Genomic DNA, 20,532 nt, shown 5'->3' with positions numbered 1-20,532 from the left:
GCTGGTCCAACAACTACTCTCTCACTTGTTAATCCATCGACCAATTAATTTTATTTAAATGTGATGATTGTGATGATAGATTTTGCATTTTCAAATGAACCTCATCATATATACCCATTTTTGAGCATTAAGGACTTCACTGATTTCATCTGCGGTGAAAAAGCTGCAGGATCTTTCCACGGCTTCGCCGCAGACAAACTCGAAACCAAACTTGATCTCTGCAGAGGGTCTGAGAAGAAGTCGCGTATCAATGTAAATATGTATTTTCCGGGGTGTATTGACTGAGATAATATAGTGGTTCTTCGCTCAGGTTCTGGTTCACTCCAACAAACAACATGCCTCTGGACCACATTGAGTGGTGCAGACACACCCCTCGACTCGACAGCGTGATGGGATGGATCACACGCCGGATAGGGCGCCACAGGGGGGCGCTATGTGATCTGTCTGTCACGCAGGAGCTGATCTGTCAGTCATGTTGAACTGACGGGACGGAGCAGAAATAAGCCAATAAATGGACTGGATGAAATTAAATAAAATTAAGAGGGGAAACGGGACGACTGCCTTGATTCTTTGAGTTTATGGTATATATGAAAGCTGAGTGGTTAATTTGAATGTCATGAGGTTGATGGGGATTTATAAAGGTGGCAGATTCACTCACACATGAAGGCTCACTTTTCTACTTCAGACTTTTATACCACTTGTTACTGAATGAAAAAGAAGTGCAGTAATCCAGAACATGTAGTTTCTGTGAATTTTCAGAGGAAATCGCAAACACATGTTGACTTTTAAGAACACAGCGGAATATCTGAGAGGAGGGTGATGATTTTTCTTTTTTTTTTTTTTTTAAATCAGCTCTTTCTCTTTTCCAACAAACGGTGGGCGGACACCCACATGAAATCACTTGAGTCAACATGACAGACATGTAATTGGAAAATTCTTAGTATGCACCACAGACAGTATTACTGTCAGAATGATTAAAGCAGCGGTGGGAGAAGTATAGTTACAGATAAAAATACGGCATTTCCTTTTTTTTTTTTAATTTATGCCATAGTATTTTCTGCAAAGATGAACTTAAAGCAAAACTAATTTGGGCTAATTTTACTGCAACTGCACTCTGTTGCATTGTAGTCATAAGTTATTAACCTGCAGGTATCAGACAAATGAAGTGGATCGTGAGTATGGAGCGGATTTTAAATACAGAGAAGTGACTAAGGTGCAGTACTTTAATAATACTGTTGAAGTGACATCAAACGTGTTTTTATGAAAGTACACAGCAAATGCAATCCGTTTTATTTGTGCTTTTACAGCTAATAGTTAACCTTCAGACCTGCCACAGCGCTGGAAATAAAACCATAGACTTGTGTGCTGATTTAAATGCAGTGCTCGCTGTGGATCCCTGTCATTGCCGGATCCAAAATAAGACAGCGGCTCAGGTCCAGCAGTGATTGGTGAGCTCGCTGGGGCGCTCCTCAGCAAGATGGCTGCATTGCTGCGCGCAAGAGTGGCATCCTGGTGAAATGACGCAAGCCACAGTTTACGTTCAGTCCCCGCGGCTCTGAGTCTCTCTCCAGTCTCCATAGCGCAGATCCCGCCCGACCGACACACAGCCGGAAGACCGACCGGCTATCCTCCAGTGGACCGAGCGGAACCGGTTCATCTGAGTAAGTACTAGCTTGGATTACTTGCTAATCGTCTCCCGGAGGTGTCGTTTACCCTCCAGTGAAAGCCACGTTTCTGCCAGTGTGCTCTTTCTCTCTTTACTCCCGTCTTTTGTTGTTGTTTCCTGAGTGTACCGTGATTGCCCGGCGCTTTCCTTCCTGCACACTGGGGCTTCGCATCTGTCGATGTTTTCGCCGCAAACGCAGCTTTTATCTTACACTTTCAATTTTTATTTTATTTATTTTTTTTGGTACCGGCGATCAAACGCAAGAGGAGTCGATAGAGGGGTGCGTTTGTGTGCGTCTCTCGTTTCATTTGGAGTGTCTGAACGCGCTTGGCTCGCCTTGGACAGCGTTTATCTACGGCGCATTTCAAATTTTTCCACACATCCTGGTTGGCTGTGGCAGCCCGTCCCGCTGCTCCAAGGCCCGTCTGTTGAGAAGAAACGCTCAACAGAGGGAAGACCTGTGCCGGCCCGAGGCTACAGGCCGTTAACCTTTTGTGGAAATCAAACTATGTATATATATACATACACACACACACACACACACATGGAGACCGTTTGCACTCCCCCCTGGCCGCAGCTCTGCCTCCCCCTGCGGGGAACAAAGCGCCCAGTGTCTCCTTACAGCGCAGCTGGACACAGCTGTTGAGCGGAGCTGCGGCTGGAGCCCCAGGACAGGACAGAGCTCTGTGGCCAGGCCAGGAGCTGCTGCTGCTGCTGCTTCTGCTTCTGCTGCTCCTGCTGCACAACCTGTGCACCTACAACTTCTCTCCTGCGATGGGAAACCTATTGCCTTCTTTATGCCACCGCACACAATCAGTAGGATTTTTTGGCATGTACTTAGGAAGTGCTGATTGTGTTTGTTCCTCATTACTGCTGCTGCTGCTGCTGCTGCTGCTGCGAGTGTCTGCCTCAGAGGGGAAGACCAGAGCTGCTGGATAGTATTACCAAAGTCTCAGCAGCCAGAATTAGATTTAATATCCAGACTCATTTGCAGCTCATTAGCTAAAACTTACCCGGAGTCTATTTCAAATGTATCCCTTCCCTGCTTCCTCAGACGCTATTACACACGCCACTACATCGCCAAAGGGACTCGACGTGTCCCCAGCTGTCTGTCTGTCTGTCTGTCTGCCTGGCTGCTGCTGCTGCGTTTAAATGTGCCATATGGGCATTAGCTGCTTTAGATTTCCGCGTGCGATCAACAACTCCATACCATTACATCCATTTGGTGGCTGTGCAGCACCCCGGTGTGAAAGTAGGTTGTTGTGGCCAGTGCATTACAGCACATAGCATCCTGTCACCAGCGGCTTAAATCAGGGTTATATAGATCACCAATCCTGTGAGTGGATGCTCCAAGCCCCCCTCCCCACTTTACTCCTGATTTATCTGTCTTGTCTTCATCTATCTGCCCCATCTGACTTCATCTCCCACCCTCCCTTGCTTGTTTATCTCTCAGCAGTGTGAGAGTGTTTATCGCTCACATATGGCTTTCGGTTCCGCTGGCTCGCAGAAAATGCTCAGTCCTCTTCGATCCTTTCTCGTCCTCTCTGTGTCTTTCTCCGAGGTAGGAGGATCTATTCTTAGTCCTCGTCCCTCTTCCTCATTCCCTCAATCATCATCGCCATCATCTGCCCATCCGGCCTGTCCACCTGTGGCCTCTTTATTTTCATCAGCAGTTCAGTCGGGCCTTTCAGCCCCCCCTTAGGGTCATCACGCAACACCCGTGGTGCCACCATGTGCAGAGGTGGAGGGTTTCCATGGTTACCAAGATGTCTTCTGTGGTCTGTGGGCGTGAGAGGGAGTTCCCATGACTGTCTCTTACATCCCGTTTGCTTTGCGAGCATTTCGTTCTCTCTGAGGCTATCTGCTGTCAGGTGTGATGAGGTAGTCTATATTGCACCGCAGAAAGCACAAGGCCAGCACAACACGATCCCTCTGGCTTCTGTGTGTGTTCGACTGAGGGCATCGCTGCTGGCCGATCAGGTTGTCTACCTGACTCAAGCGGCCAGCGCTGCAGCATTAAACCGGAGAGCTGCATTTGTATCGTCACGCTCTGCTTTGTTATTTTGGTTCTGTGCATTTGCATTCATACGTGCGTGTCTGCACTGCATCTGACGTGCGGATCAGGGCTGTTTCTGCCATCGGTCCGTCTCCCGACTGCTCACCTTTTGGAGTCGGCAGGGATTGGCTGCGAAGCCTGCACGCATGCTTTCTGTTCTTGTGTCTGTCACATGATGAAGCGGCTTCTCTCTCTTTCTCGGTCCCTGGCCGTGTTTGCAGTTGAGTCTGTGTTCAGAGTCCAGGTGGGATGAAATAACGAGACAGACTGCCGTATTGATTTCACTTTCCAGTTTTGTTCTTATCACTTGCTTTCTCTCCTATTCTAACTCTGTACTGACGGAAGGCTTCTGCTTCTGCCTGGATAATGACAACACTTTTGGAGAGATGTTAGAAATTAAATGGAGCGTTCAACTTTAGATTCAAATTCAGATTCAGAAAACTTTATTTGTCCCCGGGGGACAATTTAAGGCACAAGTGAGCAGCTTAACGTGCAAGTACAGACATTTTAAGGTGCAAAAAAAACAGAAACAGAACAAGATGCAAAATACAAAGTATATGCAAGTTACCATGCCATAAATGTTATGACTAACCAAAATATCCATGGAGAAAGTAAACAGACTGTATAGTAAAAACCGATGCACTTTAGACAAAGACAGGTGATAGTGGACATAAAATATTTGCTCGGCCGTAGTTCACAACAACAGCCAGATCAGTGATGTGGTAGTTTTACTTTTCAGGGCATCCCTGTTTGCTGTACTACTTTATTCTTCTGATATCGTGCACAAAAACAACACTCTGTAGGTGGATGTTGGTTTTAAACACCCAGTGCTTCTGTTGTCCAGGACTGGACTACAGCTTCCATTACATTATTTAATACTTACTTTAAAGCGACAATGAACAATTATTTATATATATTTTTAATTAATGATCAAACTGTTGCTCATTTTAGATTTAGGGATTCATTCGGAGATTCATTTTACTACCCCATTTGACAAATAAAAAAGGCAACAACTCAACAACAGCTTAAAACAACAAACGTTGAGCATTTTCATTAAAAAAATTATCCTCGAAAGCCTGAATTTTCCCTGCCCACAAAAGTTTGGTGAGGGAAAGTCTGGAGTCGCTCCGTTGGGAGTTGATAATGGCCCCGCAAACATCTGGCGGGCCAATCGAATCGTTTGGATGGGCTTTATGTGTTGATGGATATAGATTGTCATACATGTCATCAGAGGGCTGTTGACCAAATGGCTCTGATTGGTTGGTTAATGTTCTACTGGTTAACCGACTTATTGTTGGTGGCTCTGGGTTGTTGCTGTTGCACTAAACAAAACTAATATTTGAGTTTTAGACCACTTTGCACATAACTAAACATTCCAAACCAAATATCTAGAAGTCACTTGAATACGTGGCCCTCATATTTTGGGACCTCACGTATGACGTCATGCGTTTGAGTAGGCTGAAACCAAGTTTCCTCGGTTGTTAGGCAACATATTCAAAGGTAAATATATGACGTCACAAAGGCGGCATTCTAGATGAGGGCTCAGAGTTTATCCATTGACTAATGATAACAAGGATGTGACTGCAGACACTGCGCTACTATTTACGAAGCGTGGGCAGTCAAAGAAACAAATTCTTCACAGGAACAGGCCGTGTATGGATCTGAGGCTCGGATCGGTTTCCTGGGGAAAAACCTTGTCAGGTGATGTTTGCATACGTGTGTCACAACGTATATTATGCGTTTTTCTCATTTTCGAATGATTTGATCACAATACCTGGAAAGTCAACTGTTTACCGATGTGAAATGTATTATGAAGCCCTTGGGCAAAACTGTTGCTGAAGCGTCTTGTGGTGACAGCTCTGCTCATAGTAGCTTGTGTGTCCCCGGTCAGGATAATGCTGCACTGCTTTGCATTTGAAAGAATACAATTCGAATGTCTCACCAGCCACGTTCAGACGCAAAACACGGGCTCATCTGCAGCTCCTCTGAGAGCGTTTCAGTGTGTTTCATTCACACCCGGACACTCATCCGAAATGGCTTTGCCAATTATCCTGCAGCTTGCCAGTTATACAGGGATTGATATTTATTTTCCTCAGCTCCGGTAATTTCAAATGAATATTAATGCGGGTTTTCTTTTATTTTGTACCTTGTGGGCTGGTTTGTTAGCAGTTCAGATGTATTTGGTTGAGAAGACGTAAACATGTTTGACCTTATGTGGTTGCAGTGTTGGAGTAGGCCCAGTCTATCAGCTGTGCAGCTGTCTGTTAGTAAATGTGATGAACAAGCACTCTCGCCCTCCCACTTAAGTCGACCGTATAAAAGCAGTGCTAGTAAAAACATAAACCACATTTCTGAACATCTTTATAGGTCTACAAACAGAAGCAGCCCCTGGACTCCGGGCCGGCTTCAGCCATGATAGAAAATATTATTGACATAATTCCAAAACTGCACCTGTTAAACTGAGAATAGTGCTGGAGCGCAGTAAAATTAAAACCTGGATTAAAAAGTGCCACCATTAGATGTTAAGTTACTCTATGCCACGTTGACACTGGGAGTGATAGAGCAACGAGCTACAATACATTTTCAATGGAAGCAACTGATATGAAGCAAATGAGCTGATGTGTAATATATCAAAGCTGAGCTGTCTTTTTTTTTTTTTTTTTTTTTTCCTTCATGCTTCACTGACGTGGTTATCTGAAAACCAGGTCATATGTGTTTGTCTGGTTTCAACGGACGACATCATCAACACCAAGCACCTTGGAGCTAGACATGTCGCAGTTTTTGTTTCCTGTAGTGTTTCAAGTGATTCCGTGGCTACGCTATTACTAATTTCCTTGGTTGCTTTTCAGTCGTTTGATCCTGCTTGACAGTCTGAAGTCAGTCAAGTCAGGCCGAGCCCTGCTTTTACCTCCATCGTGACTGGAACCAACAGAACAATATTGTATGTAGGCAATCCGTCTTGCTCTTCGGAAATCAGTGGTGCCAGCACCAGTTATGCTATTGATAGGCTTCAGAAGAGACATTTGATTTGTTTTTTGCATGTACCAAAATGTGGCCCAAGACGGGTCTCAATTCAATTGGATTACTCTACTCGTCTTAGGCGGATAATGATAATCGGGAACATCCTTTCCCCTTTCTGTCCCTTTGTTCTATCTATCTCTTATATCGTTTCTATAAGCAACAATAATGAAAGGTGATAATGAGCATGCTGATCCTACAACCTCTGCTCTAATGATTTTCATGGACCTGGAGTGAGCGTGCTGGTTGTTTAGCAAAGATAAAGCGTGCAACAACTTATAAAAACCCTCTTGTTGTGTTTACCAGCACATGATTTAGCTATGTGCCGTATGTCTCTCATTGTCACTCACAAGGCCAGGCTATGGTTTCCCTCAACAGAACAGAGGAGCTCTTGTCTACCTCCTCCTTGCTCATTCTGTTTCCACGTACATTTCTCCCACCACCACCACCACCGCTGCTTGTCGTCCTCATTACAGCCGTGAGGGAGAGCCTCTCAACGGCATATTGTGAAAGAAAAAGTGGAGACATAATGCTTTAAGCAACAGCACACCACTCAGTTGAAACCTTTACTGTCCACCAGCCAGCGTGTGTTGGCGTGGCTTCCCAGGCTTGTCAGTCTGATAGAGTGGTTAAATTGGGACAAGAGGAGAGGTGCAGCCTTTGCTGCCTGGCTAGAGTAAATATTATGGCGCGCTGGCCCAGGAGTTGTACTGAAACTCTGCTCTGTCACAGAGAGCAGGAAAGACATGCTTGCACACTGCAGCACAGAGCCGTGATTCTGCACTAAAGCCGCGGGTATAACGTTTAGATATATATATATTTTTTTATTGCTGTGTACACTGTATATCAAGAGGTTATATAAATCAAAGAATATGGCACATTTTCTATACTAATATCACTCTGATACTCCTGGAAGGCTGGAAACATTTTCTGAAATTACATTTCGACCGGTTACTGCGGGGTAAAGCTCAGGTGTAAATAATAGAATGACGGCCAAGTCCCATTTAGCTGCTTCAGTTCAGTGTTGGTGACGGTCTGTGGCCCCCGTTTTTATGGTGTTCCTGAGTTCTCTGATGTCAGCTTGATGTGTCTAGGCCCCAAGAATTAGTAAAATGCCCACTGTCACAGGCATGACATCAGTCAGTGGATAAACTGTGACAACTCTATGACAACACTCTAGAATTGTGCCTTTTAGGAGTGACTAGAGTGTGACATCATCACCTGACATCATGCTGCTGCAGGGCTGCAGCGACTCTTGAGTCCTCAGTTGCGTCCTCATCTTTAGTTTTTCAGGCAAGAACTCAACAAACACTTTCTAGAGCGGCAGCGAACAGCTAGCATGGCAGAGCTGCTTTCCAGTGCGTATACAAGGTGTAAGCAGTTTCTTCTGTGTATGTAGAGTAACTTTAAAACTAAACAATGTAGATGTCCATTACAGTTATGCTTCAAATGGGTGAAACAATGTTTTGCACATCAATAATACAGCTGCGGGCAAGTTTTTGAACCTGGAAGTTTGCGTGTTCTCCCTGTGCCTGCATGGGTTTCCTCTCACATTTCACCAACATGCATGTTAGGTTGGTTGCTGGTGATTCTAAATTTGCCCTAGATGTGTAGTGACCCTCTACAGTATAACACCGCTGTATTTCCTTTTACAACTGAAGTAAAATTATACTCAGCACTGTCTTTCCTAGTTAATGAAATAGTAAACGCCATTTCATGTTGGGCAAGAAATGGAGTGCTGAAATTGAGTTGGTCCTGATGAGCTGTCTTTTGACGTCTTGTCTTGTCTGAAATGGAAATGGGAAAAGAATGAAAAGGAAAATACAGTCTTAAGTTTTAGTCAGTTAGGCTTGTTTCTGTAAGCGTCCTTTGGAAGCTAACTGAATCTTGTTTATTTTTTTTATTTTTTTTTGCAGTTCAGTTCAGTTTTTCAATAATAATCAATGCAACAGGTCCTTGTCATGGAGTGTGACATGTGAGGTATCGGAGGAGTGTATCCCTACATGTGATGACAAAACTGAACTGTGAGATCACACTTATGTCACTGATCACTTCAGTGTGGCATATGAATTCACAAATGACAGGGGTCATGTGAGGTCAGAGCGTGACCTCAAAAGAGGTCACAGAAGTGTGTGACTATATGTGATGGTACAGCTGTATTGTGACATTGCCTCTACAGTTGTGTCATGTGACATCATCATGACATCATCATGGTATGATGACATCATCATGACATCATCATGGTATGATGACAGCATCATGACATCATCATGACATCATAAATGGTCATAAAAGTTTTCAAATAGAACCCCTTGCAACAAGGAGGGCATGCTTTGGAAATGCCACGCAGACGCAGACAGACTTCCCGCCCCGTCCGCAGACGCAGAAGGGTCCGCAGGACCCCTGCAACGCGCAGACGTAGGAGAGTTGTCAGACGCAGACGCTAAGCAGTGCCAAATAAACATGTAGCATGCATCAAAAAACAAAAAACACAGTCTCACTTAAGTCTTTTGTCACTTTTTAGAAGGTTTACAATATCCTTACATTTAGCTTTATATATATATATATATATATATATTTTTTTTTTTTAATCATTTTAATCATTGTTTTTCCAGGACTTATTCTTAGTTCTAACTGCAGTGCTTACACAATGTCATGTTTCATTGTCATGACATCATCATGACATCATCATGGCATGATGACATCATCATGACATCATAAATGGTGTCATAAAAGTTTTTAAATAGAACCCCTTGCAACAAGGAGGGCATGCTTTGGAAATGCCACGCAGACGCAGACAGACTTCCCGCCCCGTCCGCAGGCGCAGAAGGGTCCGCAGGACCCCTGCAACGCGCAGACGCAGGAGAGTTGTCAGACGCAGACGCTGAGCAGTGCCAAATAAACATGTAGCATGCATCAAAAAACAAAAAACACAGTCTCACTTAAGTCTTTTGTCACTTTTTAGAAGGTTTACAATATCCTTACATTTAGCTTTATATATATATATATTTTTTTTTAATCATTTTTTTCCCCAGGATTTATTCTTAATTCTAACTGCAGTGCTTACACAATGTCATGTTTCATTGTCATGACATCATCATGACAGCATTAGCATTAGCATTAGCATTAGCAAGGAGGGTTACTTGAAGGTGCCACCTATCAACATGCACACTGTTGACATCATTACATGGTCACAAATACCAGCAGACTAATCATTTTAGTCAGAAGGGTAGGCTAAATAACAGTTCTGCTTCATCATGCGCTGCTGAGTGTTGAGCCATTGTTTGCTGTTCAGGTTCCTCTGTCTAAATAACAGTTCTGCTGTATCTGCTAGTTTACTGTAATGTGCCGGCCAGCTCAGTTCACACTAGGACAGTACAGAGCCACCTGAACAGCAAACTATGGCTCAACACTCAGCAGTGCATGGTGAAGAAGCAGAAGGCGAATCTGTGCACCACCTCTCCTGCTGAGAGACCCTCCCTGGAGTCACGAGACTCCCTGCAACTTAGATCTCTGCTGAAGTTCCCACTTGCCCTCAACAGTAAGACACTCCTGTTACAGGAGCTTCATGATGGAAACTGATTAACACGGAAAGATACCAAATCTGCGAGAAAAAAAAAACCTGTTCCACAAAAACCTGTGTGTTTGACTCCCTTTTCCGTCACCCTTGTTCAGCCAGTTTATCAGGCTCTGTGGTGTCTCTCAATCTCTCCCTCGCTCTCTCTCTCTCTCTCTCTCTCTCTCTCTCTCTCTCTCTCTCTCTCCCCTTCCCTTTTTCTCTGGTGTCTGAGAAACCCTTACACTGTTCAGCCTGTCTGCAGTGTGTGTTTATGCAAGCATGTGCACTCACATCTCCCTCCACAGTCCCCTTCGAGTTCCTCCTTTAACAAACTAACTTGTGAAGGAGGCTTATTCACAGAACTGAGACTAGGTCACGTCCCACCTCCAGGTATGCAGGCATGGGCAAGCCTCTGTGCTTGCCAGATCATATTCATTTTAAGGGCTTGGGTGTTTGCCATGTGTTAAGGATGCCACCATGGAGTTGCAGCTCGACATTCGGGTTTTGACATACTCAAGATTGCCTACGTGGTGAAACGTGGAAGCTCAGCCAAATCCGGTGTAAGATTAGCTACAAATGATGCAAGACCGGCTAGCTGACATGACACACAGTATTTATATTTATGGATTAGGTTACCACTTTGGCGAAGATGCCATGACGAACTACGTGCATGTAGAGCAAGTTGCATGTGTCCTTAGGGCTGTTGTGTGTCATTTAGTATTAAGAACCCTTATCCCACTCACACATGCCTATCAGATCAAGTTGACTCGTGAGAGAGAGAGAGAGAGAGAGAGAGAGAGAGGGGTTGAGAAAGCTGGCGTGAGTGTCGAATCTGACTCGCCGGACTAAGCTTGTCCCATTGACACACTTAAACATCAGCAGGAGAAGGCGAGCTCAGAGGAACACAGTCCAGCTGCTCTGTGGCTTAAATCAACACGGAGCAACGCCCCCTCCGTGGTGTCGCGTGTGGTACGGGGGTGGCTCGTTGGGCAACGCTCAGCACCCTGGACTGACCCTAGCTGGAGTCACCAGTGTTCACCAGCGAATGTACTGGTCTCATTGTCCTGTGAATCGCATGCAAAAAGAGTGGGAGGATGCAAACTGGCACACTGGAGTACCTTGAACCAGCACAGTGGTTACATTTTGCTTGTGAAACCTTTTATACAAAACAGCGTCCACTTTCCCGTAAAGGACGGAAGCCATTCACTCTAAAAATAATAGTCACCTCTTTGACTGCCTTCATGTGAAGAATTTCTGGTGAAAACCAGCTATAAAAAAAAAAAACAAGTCAAGGTTCGACGAAGGCCAGAAAAATAGACCATTTTATTTTTTTTAAATATGGAACTTAAATCAACTGTATCGGTCAGCCTTTCACCTGAGCAGCATTCAGTAAAACCCTAAATTGATTTTTTTGTTGCTTGAGAAAACAGGATTTCGTGTTGATATGTAAAGGGTAAAAAAATATTTCAACACGTAACTGATTTTTCTGTCACTGACGAGTCCCCAGCCTTTTGCGTCTTTACAACCCGTGCAGCTGTATGTTTATTTACAGGTGTTTTTGGCTCTGCTATAGTGTGCCTACTAGCTGTAGCTTATATAAGCTGCTATAACCCAAGTAATAGCAGCTTGGCTTACCGATCTGCGTAGCCTAGAATTATCCCTGCACACAACAATAGCTCTGGGACTGCTGGTTCTATTTATAGCCTGCTCCTATTCACTATTTGATGTTTCGATACACACAAATCAAAGCCCTTCAAACAGCTGCTGCCCACATACTTGGGCCCCTTTGAAACTTAAAATCTATCAAGGCCGCTCACGTTTCTCAATGCGCTTCCTCCGGGGGTTTTCAGGAGGGAATTTCTATGCTTTTGCAAATCTAATATTCACTTCAGCTCTGCACTGAAAGCCCAGAGTGAAGAAAGACTGGACTGTTCCCTCTAGGTATCCCCCCTGTCTCATCCATTTTCTGTCTTTTTGGCTTTCTGTGGCTTTTGTCTCTCCGCTTCACCGCGCCGCGACGGTCTGACAGGTGAAACAGACCGGTGTGGCGGTGTCTTCTCGTGTGCACCACACTCTGTTTGCGGTCCTCATCTGCGTCACCCTGTCAAGAGACAGATTATGCTGGATGAGATTATTTCCGTGTCTTTGTGACGACGTGCCTCAGACTCTGAGTGTGGCGGGTTTATGAGTGCCAGTGTGAGACGTAATTGAGTTGAGTGTTGCAATAAGTGGTGTCCCAGTCTGCCTGCCACAACCTGATAAGCTGCTCTCTAGATTAGGACTCACACCCGGGCCACAGGTGACACTACACACACACACACACACAGCTACACACACCTATACCCGTCCCATGCTCTGATGTGTGTCTGAGTGTCATGATTCTTGCTCTCTGGGTGCAGCTCCTTCTTGCCTGTTGGCCCTTTGAGAAATTCAAGTGTAAGCTCTTCTCAGTCTCCAGAGATTAATGTATTTTATTTTTGTCTGGGATACTGAACACACGTACACCTCATATCTTAACAGCTGGATTCCAAGACAAATAATGTTTTTTTCAAAAAGTCCAAAACACATTCAAGCATGGTGTGTACATAAGGACTGGTTCCCCTTTTATTTTCTCACCGTGGCTGCCTCCAAATTTAAATTCTTTCATAAATCAATGAACAGAAAGTGACTGCATTCTTTCTGCACATACCTTTCATCATAATGTAATGGGGACATACCTTTGTCCATTTCCCAGAAATGGCAGGCTCCGAGCTGAATTGATTAATTTTTTCTCACAAACACATTTTATTTACACCTGTTTCTTCTACTATAATGTCAAACTGGTTCGTAAAAAGGTCCCCCTCGCAACCGTCCGTCCATCCATCCTTCACACACCGCAACCACTCAGCCAGCCACTCCCTGCCGCCCGTACACCTGGCGCTTTGTGTAGTGTCCGGAGAGATGGAGGCTGGTTGGCCACAGCCTAAACACTGGCCTTCTGTCAACTTCAAACACTCCGAAGGAGAGAGGAGGGGCAGGCGGCGCTCTTTTGAAGCCCTACACTCATCATCTTTCTCTCTGGCCTTTTTCTATCCCACCGATTGTCTTTCCTTTCCGTTCCTGCTTGTCCGTCTTAACCCACCCACTGCTTCCCCTTATTTGTCTGCGTTTGCTGCCTCTTCAGCAAAGCCTTCCCTTCATGCAACACTCCTCCTCCTCCTCCTCCTCCTCCTCCTCTCACATATGTACCGGCGGCCGCTGATTTAATTTTGGTGCATTTTAGTAACTGGCAGCAGTCAGATGGGCTCTGTCAATGACAGCATATGGCATGTGTGAGTGACATGGAGACTATCTATAGAGTAATGTGTCTGTCAGTGTGTGAGGCCCTCCATGGCAGAGCGTGTGATTGACTGACGGTGTCATTCGCAGCTTCACGCCAGCTCTCCTGCTGGGCGGCAGGATACTTCTCCTTTTTGAATGATAATTAAGAGGGAATTTAAATTTTTTTGTTTTGTTGTTTTTTGACAGTTCTTCGAGGTGATGTTAAAATGATTAGTCGACTACTATAAATATCACACTGCTGTTAGTAGCTTAGTTTCCATCCGCCGCAGGCCTTTTTTTGTCCCTTTCAGAATAAATGTTACACTTCAGGCAAAGCTAGCGGCACCTACCTAGAGAACATAGTTTAACATTTAGCTTTAAAACCAGATTAGACATAAAGGCATGAATTTAGAAGTGAATACTGGACTTGCATTATATCCACCAGCTGGCCAGGATTCCAAAGGACTCCAAATGAGTGGTCTTGTTACTCTGTGTACAGAAAAAAAGATAATACTTTAAATTACTTCTCGATTCTGAACACTTTTCACCGTATTCTATTTACTATAACATAATATGATCTTAAAGTATACTTTGAGGGTATATTGTAGGAATTACAACTGTATTTATACACAGCCTCCTGTTTGCAGGGGCTCGAAAGTGCTTGGACAGTTGTGTAAAAGGATGTTTAATAGACAAATGTGGAATATTACTTTGTTATCGCTTGAGTTAAGTCAATGAGGTAAGCAGGTAAAAGTACTGGAGTTAACGGCTAACATGAAAAATGTGTTGGCGTCCAAAGATATACAGTCCTAACCACGTGTCAGTGTTGATTGTTGGAAGAAAAAACACCAATCAATAATGTAATTTACTGATAGTGTTTACAGTATGTTCCCAGTGTCTTAATAGTTCCTCAGTTCCATAGTGTGTTAACACATATTTACCCTCCTATGACCCATTTCAGATTCAAGGTTCTTAAGTATTCTTTTAAACCAGTGGTTATGATTTGATTTTCTGTAGCTGACTGTTTCCACCAGCTGGCCTTTTTCTATCCCACCTGTTGTCTTTCCATCCTTTCGCTCACCCTTGCCCGTCTCAACCCACTGACTTTATTTATTCTCATTTCCCTGTGTGTTCTGCCTCTAACTTGCTGGCTCAAGAGATATTCAAGAGGGTGATCGGTTCTGTTAATCTGTAATCCTGTAATGAATAGATTTGTTATAGCCTAATACACTGACAAGTGATAACCTGAATTTATGGCAGTAGTAATAAATTGTATACATCCAACAGGTCATATTGTTCACTGCCCCACCTGCTGCTCCTGTTTCCTGCCATGTCATTTCAGTGGTTATGTTTAGCTCTGAAAGAAACTAAAAGTCTGCAGCATGGTCTAAAAATGATCACTTCACTTTCTACTTTGTGACTCTGTACAGCAGGTGTGAAATAACACTTCTGTGTAAGGGGAAGGAAATACTGTATTTAATGTTCCTGATCAGAGCCAGATGGAGGAAAACTATATGTGTTTAGTTCATAGTTAAAATATATTAACTATTCTTAAACACTAGTAAGTAAACACAAATCTCATTTAGTTGTTCTCATATTGTAATGGACAGTATCAATCACTGATGAGCCAGTCAAATATGTTTGAGAAGCGGTAAAGAGCCCTGTGAAGTGTTTTATTGTGTTTTATAACGAATATAAAAGTCCTTCTCTCTGTCCTTGCCCAGGTGAGAGTGCGATGAGGAGAGCTTTCAGGGTGTGAGGCCATGGGCTGCACCTCGGCCAAGCAGGTGTCGGCCGTGCCCAATGATGAGGAGGGACGCGGCAAGGCCTACAGCAACGGAGACCTCTTCACTGGTCAGTCCACTCACGGATGTCAATAAAATCTTCACAGCTCCGTTTCACTGGTTTAATTGCTCAGCGTAGACCCATTGGCCCCTCTGACCTCGCAATATATTCCCTTCATTATACTCCTTCATTATACGGGCAATGTCAGGTTCTCCATTTCACACAGTAACTGTCAACGCTGCCAGTTTTACTGGAGTCGTCTCTGTTAGTAGTTCACATGAGAGAGAGGAAGTAACCAGTCACTGTGGCCGCTGTGTTATTGCGTGTCATGTGCTTAGTGTTTTTGTCTTAGACAGCATAGAGAGAAACAGAGTGGAATGGAAACAGGTGAAGAGAAAGAGAAACATTAGTGGGATAAGGAAGAAGAGATAATAAGGTATGAGGATGACGATGTACAATTGTAGTTCAAGGGAAACTCCACAAATTGAATCTAACATGCATTCAGTTTACTCATCACACAGAGTACATCTCGACCTCGTACAGTGTTGAGGTTGTAAAGAAAGTTTTCCAAAGGTTTCTGGGATCCCATGCTGCTGGAGTACCTCTTAAAAGTTTCAACTAGCATGAATGAACCAGTTATTTAACTGGTTTACAAAGATCAATCAATATGTCATTCTTCCGCCTCTGACAAGGAGGTCATAAAAAGAAACTGCTTTGGGTCGCAAGCCAAAAAGTGTGAGAACAGGATCAGATACTGGTTTCAGTCAAGAGACTGTAACAGTTTTAATCATTTATGCATTTCTTTAGCCCATTTTTCAAGTCGGAAATGATGATTTCCTGCCTTTCTCTCTTTTAAAATCAGTTTTTACTGCGTCAGAATGTTAAATCAGCCAAGAGATGAGAAAGAGACCAATTCTCCATTTCTGCCCCTGGATGTGAAAACGTCGTCTTGGACAAAGGCGCCTGACAAGCCAGTGCTTGATTAATTGAAAAATAACCAACAGATTAATCGTTAGTTGCAGTCGGAGCTTTAATTGTATGTAGCGGGGTGTTGTGTAATGAGGGATGGGAATGAAAATGAAAGCCAGAGAAAGGGAGAGATGATGGGTGGTGGGTGGATTAACAGCGATTAAGAATTAGGAGCAACACTCTGGTATGAGTGCACGCAGGCGGATGGATGCGGCAGATGATGATCCACAGGAGGTCCCCTCTCTCTCTCTATTTCTCCCTCTCTCCTTCTCTCCCTCTGTCATCCCTCTAACCATTTCCTCTCCCCTTCAGCTCTTCACCTTCCTTCTTTGACCTCTCTTGGACTTTTTTCTCCCGTCTCGGCCTCCACCCTCCTCTCTGACCTCACTTGCTGTCACGTCGTCACCCCCTTCATCTTTAAAGGAGCTGCAGAACGAGGCAGGAGATGTGAGGGGGAGAAATGGGAGGAGTGGAGCATTTTCCTTTGACGCCGTTGCTCTTCTCTTTTTTTTTCTTTTGTTTTGGTCTCTCTCTCTCCTCAACTTCTCTGTCTCGTGTCGATGGCCTCTTCCATTCCCCTGCTCAAGGCCTCACTCCTCTCTTCCTCTTTCTCTCTGTCACTCTATTTTGGGTCTCTACACCACCCTCTCTCCCTCCTCCCTCCCCTCCTCCCGCTCTTCCTGCCTTCATCTCCCAGTGTTTCTTCTCTCCAGCTCTTTTCCTCTCTTCTCTGGCACAACATTAGGTCATAACCTTGTGTCCTTTCACATCAACTCCTCCTCTTTTCTCCCTCTCACTCCCATACTGTCCCCTAGTTTTTCTGTTAACTGGTTTAAGGGTGATCCAGCGTGGTGGTGGTGGTGGCCAGGATTGGTTACTGTATGAGCTTGTCTGCGAGTGTGTGCATGGAGGTGGAAGATGGAAGTGACCTGGATTGCGTGGATTACAGTTATCCCTGGATAAAACCCCCAATATCATCTCTGTTCTTCTCCCTCCTTTTTCTTCTGCGTCACATCTTTGCTTCTCTGTCACAACTAACCGCACAGCTTCCCAGTCGTTGTCACAGACTGTGTAGTCATTCCTTCCAAATGAACCCACCGCCCTCCCCCCCCCCCCAGTCAAACTGGCTCACTGCATCCGGTGTACTTCTCATGATCGAGGCGGAAAAGATTGGTCGTTCTGGTCAGTCACCCCGACCTGCTTACGCATATCAATTCGCCCAGTGTGTTTGCGTTCATGTATGTGTTGCGTATCGGCTCACTCAGTCAGTCAGTGATCCCCCTTCATGCTCTCACTGATCCGCCTCCAACAGATGCCAGTCTGCCAGTCAGTCTGTCCTTTTGTGCCGTGTGCCCGTGAGTGTGAGTGTATGTGCGTCCCAGATATCCAGGCTGCCCGTTCTGTCAGACTCCGGCCACTAACCCCAACCCCCCCTCACCCGCCTCTCGGTCTCTCTCTCGCACAATAACCGGAAAAGGCTGAGCTCCATTACACAAACACTGAAGGGACGACAAAGGAAAATAGCAACACTCTCCACAACATCATGCTGTTGATGCCTGTAATAATCACAGTCCGAGGAGATTGCACGGCAGATAGCGCACGAAGTGCTGCGCGTGTGTGTGATTGCCCACTTTTATACGAAACAAGATGGCGTGTGGATTTCACTGTTTACTCAGGCACGCGCGCCGTTTTGAGGCGGTGGAGCAGCTTCGCAATTTGACAGTTTGCCCTTTTGACTGAATACTGTGTTATTGTCCCCGCTCTGTCAGATTCAAATGCAGATGAAGAGAAGGAGAGAAAAAGCACCTGGTGCATGATCGGCGGCGTCTTTCTTGTCCTCAAAGCAATACAGGATCAAAGCTTATTGTTTTATTGGGCCTTCAAAGAAATGCCGTGCGCTTTCTTTATCAGTGCCGAATGAGCAGGCGGACCCTGGAAGTGTTATCATATAAACAGCTGAAGAAGGAGCTCAAGAGAGCAGCGACATCCTTAAATAACACATTCCAGAGAATTCTCCCTTTACCTTCGAGGAACGCACACGCGGATGCAAAGTCACAACAAATACAGTTTCTGTGTGCACTGTGCTCCTCTTTAGGACGGCGCATATAAATGGAAAAGAAAGCCGATGACCCGAAGGTTATAGTTTCAAGGTCTTTGTACGTCCTTCGTAATCACTGCTGGAGTGCCCTTTGAAAAGGTGGCTCAGCTACTGTAGTGGAGCCGTTTGGTGGTTAACTGAGGTTGTACTGGGCTGCTTCTAGGTGATTCAAGGAGGGTCATGTAAAAAATAAAATAAAAAATGCACTTCATTCTAGTGCAGCGCCCACTGTTACGGGCAACATAACATTAGTCAGTGGATGCATTGTCATGTCTGCTGCCTCACGGTGGTGTTTACTATGTGGAAATGTTCAGAAAGGCCAGAGTTCACAAGTTGTGATGCATTTTCCGATGTTTTCTTTAAATCTGATGTAATTTTATAACATGTCTGAGGAAAATGTTGATATTTTCCCAATGGCTCCTCCCTTGTTATTATGCTTTTGCATTTCCTGCATAGTCATTGTTATGCTGAACTGTTGGCCTCTGTGGCTTCTAGGTGCCAACTGTTGCCATCATGACTTAGGGCTGGCTGATGTTACCACTTGAAAGCCAGTCTTTTACACAACTTCCTCCCATCGTGTAACTGCTTTCAAAGGAAGGCAGCATGTGATCGGTGACAACGTTCTAGAATCTTGTGTCATCATACCTCTGTTTACTTATGAATTCTGATAATGTCACATTCTTATCAGAATGCAGAATTCATTAGCCTTTGGAGATGTGGCCCAGCAGCCTAACAGCAGAGGAAGCGTAGTCCTGTAGTCTGAGCCCAGCTTTAAGATCCGCTACTGCACAGCCAAAGAACCTCTGTCCTATATATGTATATATATATTTTAAAAAAAGCAGAAATATGAGCTGGATCAGAAGTGGTGCATGTCACTGTGAACCTAGAATATCATATATATTTGTGCACTGGTGTTTGAGGAACTACTTCCACGCTGCACTTTAACAAGAAAAACTCTCAGTCAGACTGACCTAGCGTGTACTGAGAGTTCCCTGAAAAGACAGATGACGCGTCCGAGCGTCATCTGTTGTTTATTGAATGCATCAGTTAATTTCACAGATGTATTCAACAGCCGGTGTCGCTAGTCTAAGCTAACGTCCTCTTCAGCAGGTCAATGAGCAACTCCCAGATGAGCAGCAATCTGAAATAAGCTTCATTTCTATATTTTCTTATTTCCTCCGAGTGGCGAAGTAATAAGCTGAGAATTTCAAAATGCTTTTTATTTCCCTTCCATACTATTTTCATCATTTTATCCCTGGCATCAAAAGACATTTATTCTCAGTTATTATATCTTTATTTCTCAACTAATTCCCACTCGATGGAACTATTTATATTATTTGTGTGTGTTGTGTACCTGTGCTTGTTAGGGATGTGACTTTGTATTCAAGTGTCATGGTCAGGCCGGTGTTGGTCTGGAGCCAGGTTGGCCGAGAGGGGGCACGCACAGGAGGAAGGACAGAGTGACATAGCCACAGGACAGCCCGGCCATCTAGAGCTGTGAGAGCAGACTCTCACATACAGAACACACACGTGCCCAAACAAACCTATTTATTTGCATGACTCACGCTTATATAAAAATATACTGTTCTTGCATGAAGTGACAGACGAGCTGATTTAAACACACAGCTCGATCTGAAATAGAAACAAACTTGCAAACACACACGAGCGCACGCAGTGTCTGTCTGTACCTTAAGGCCAGCCCAGAGCCCCAGTCTCTAATCAGAGATAAGAAAGGCGTCCACATCACAAAATCACAGCTTCTTAAAATAGTTCTTCCCTCTCATCTTTTCTCTCTTTGACGGTTTCCCTCCCTCTCACCCAAAGCGAGCCCGGCATCGGCGTGACCAAACACTCTTGTCATTTCTTGTGACAATGACTGCCGCACACACATGTGCTACTCCGCGCAGCATGACCAGTTTTTGTTCCCATCGAAACCGAAGCTAAGTCTGTGACGTGATGAGTCTTGATTAGTGTGAGCTGGGTCACTTTGATCTATCTATAACTGTCACATTAAGCTCGGTGACAATCCTGTGACAGGAGCAGAACATTTAGACAATCTGACCTGTCAGGCTGCAGCTCAC

At 44.6% G+C, this 20,532-nt stretch overlaps 1 protein-coding gene across 2 annotated transcripts in view; it reads left to right on the top strand.

Moving 5' to 3' along the window:
• The first annotated feature begins 1,190 nt into the window (after positions 1 to 1,190).
• Positions 1,191 to 20,532, top strand: part of LOC311490655 (uncharacterized protein C1orf21 homolog) — a 28,550-nt gene continuing 9,208 nt past the window's right edge. The window contains exons 1-2 of one of the 2 annotated variants that reach the window (XM_084548266.1): positions 1,191 to 1,661; positions 15,301 to 15,453. In XM_084548266.1, coding sequence (XP_084404392.1) covers positions 15,363 to 15,453 — 91 coding nt within the window. In that variant the 5' untranslated portion in view covers positions 1,191 to 1,661; positions 15,301 to 15,362. The remainder of the gene's footprint in view (positions 1,662 to 15,300; positions 15,454 to 20,532) is intronic. The other variant, XM_084548265.1, reaches the window with a different exon arrangement.

Source organism: Chelon labrosus (assembly GCF_963514085.1).
Source record: "Chelon labrosus genome assembly, chromosome: 7".
Classification (NCBI taxonomy): Eukaryota; Metazoa; Chordata; class Actinopteri; order Mugiliformes; family Mugilidae; genus Chelon; species Chelon labrosus.
Note: the sequence above shows the minus strand (reverse complement) of the source record. Positions and strands in the feature narration are given on the sequence as shown.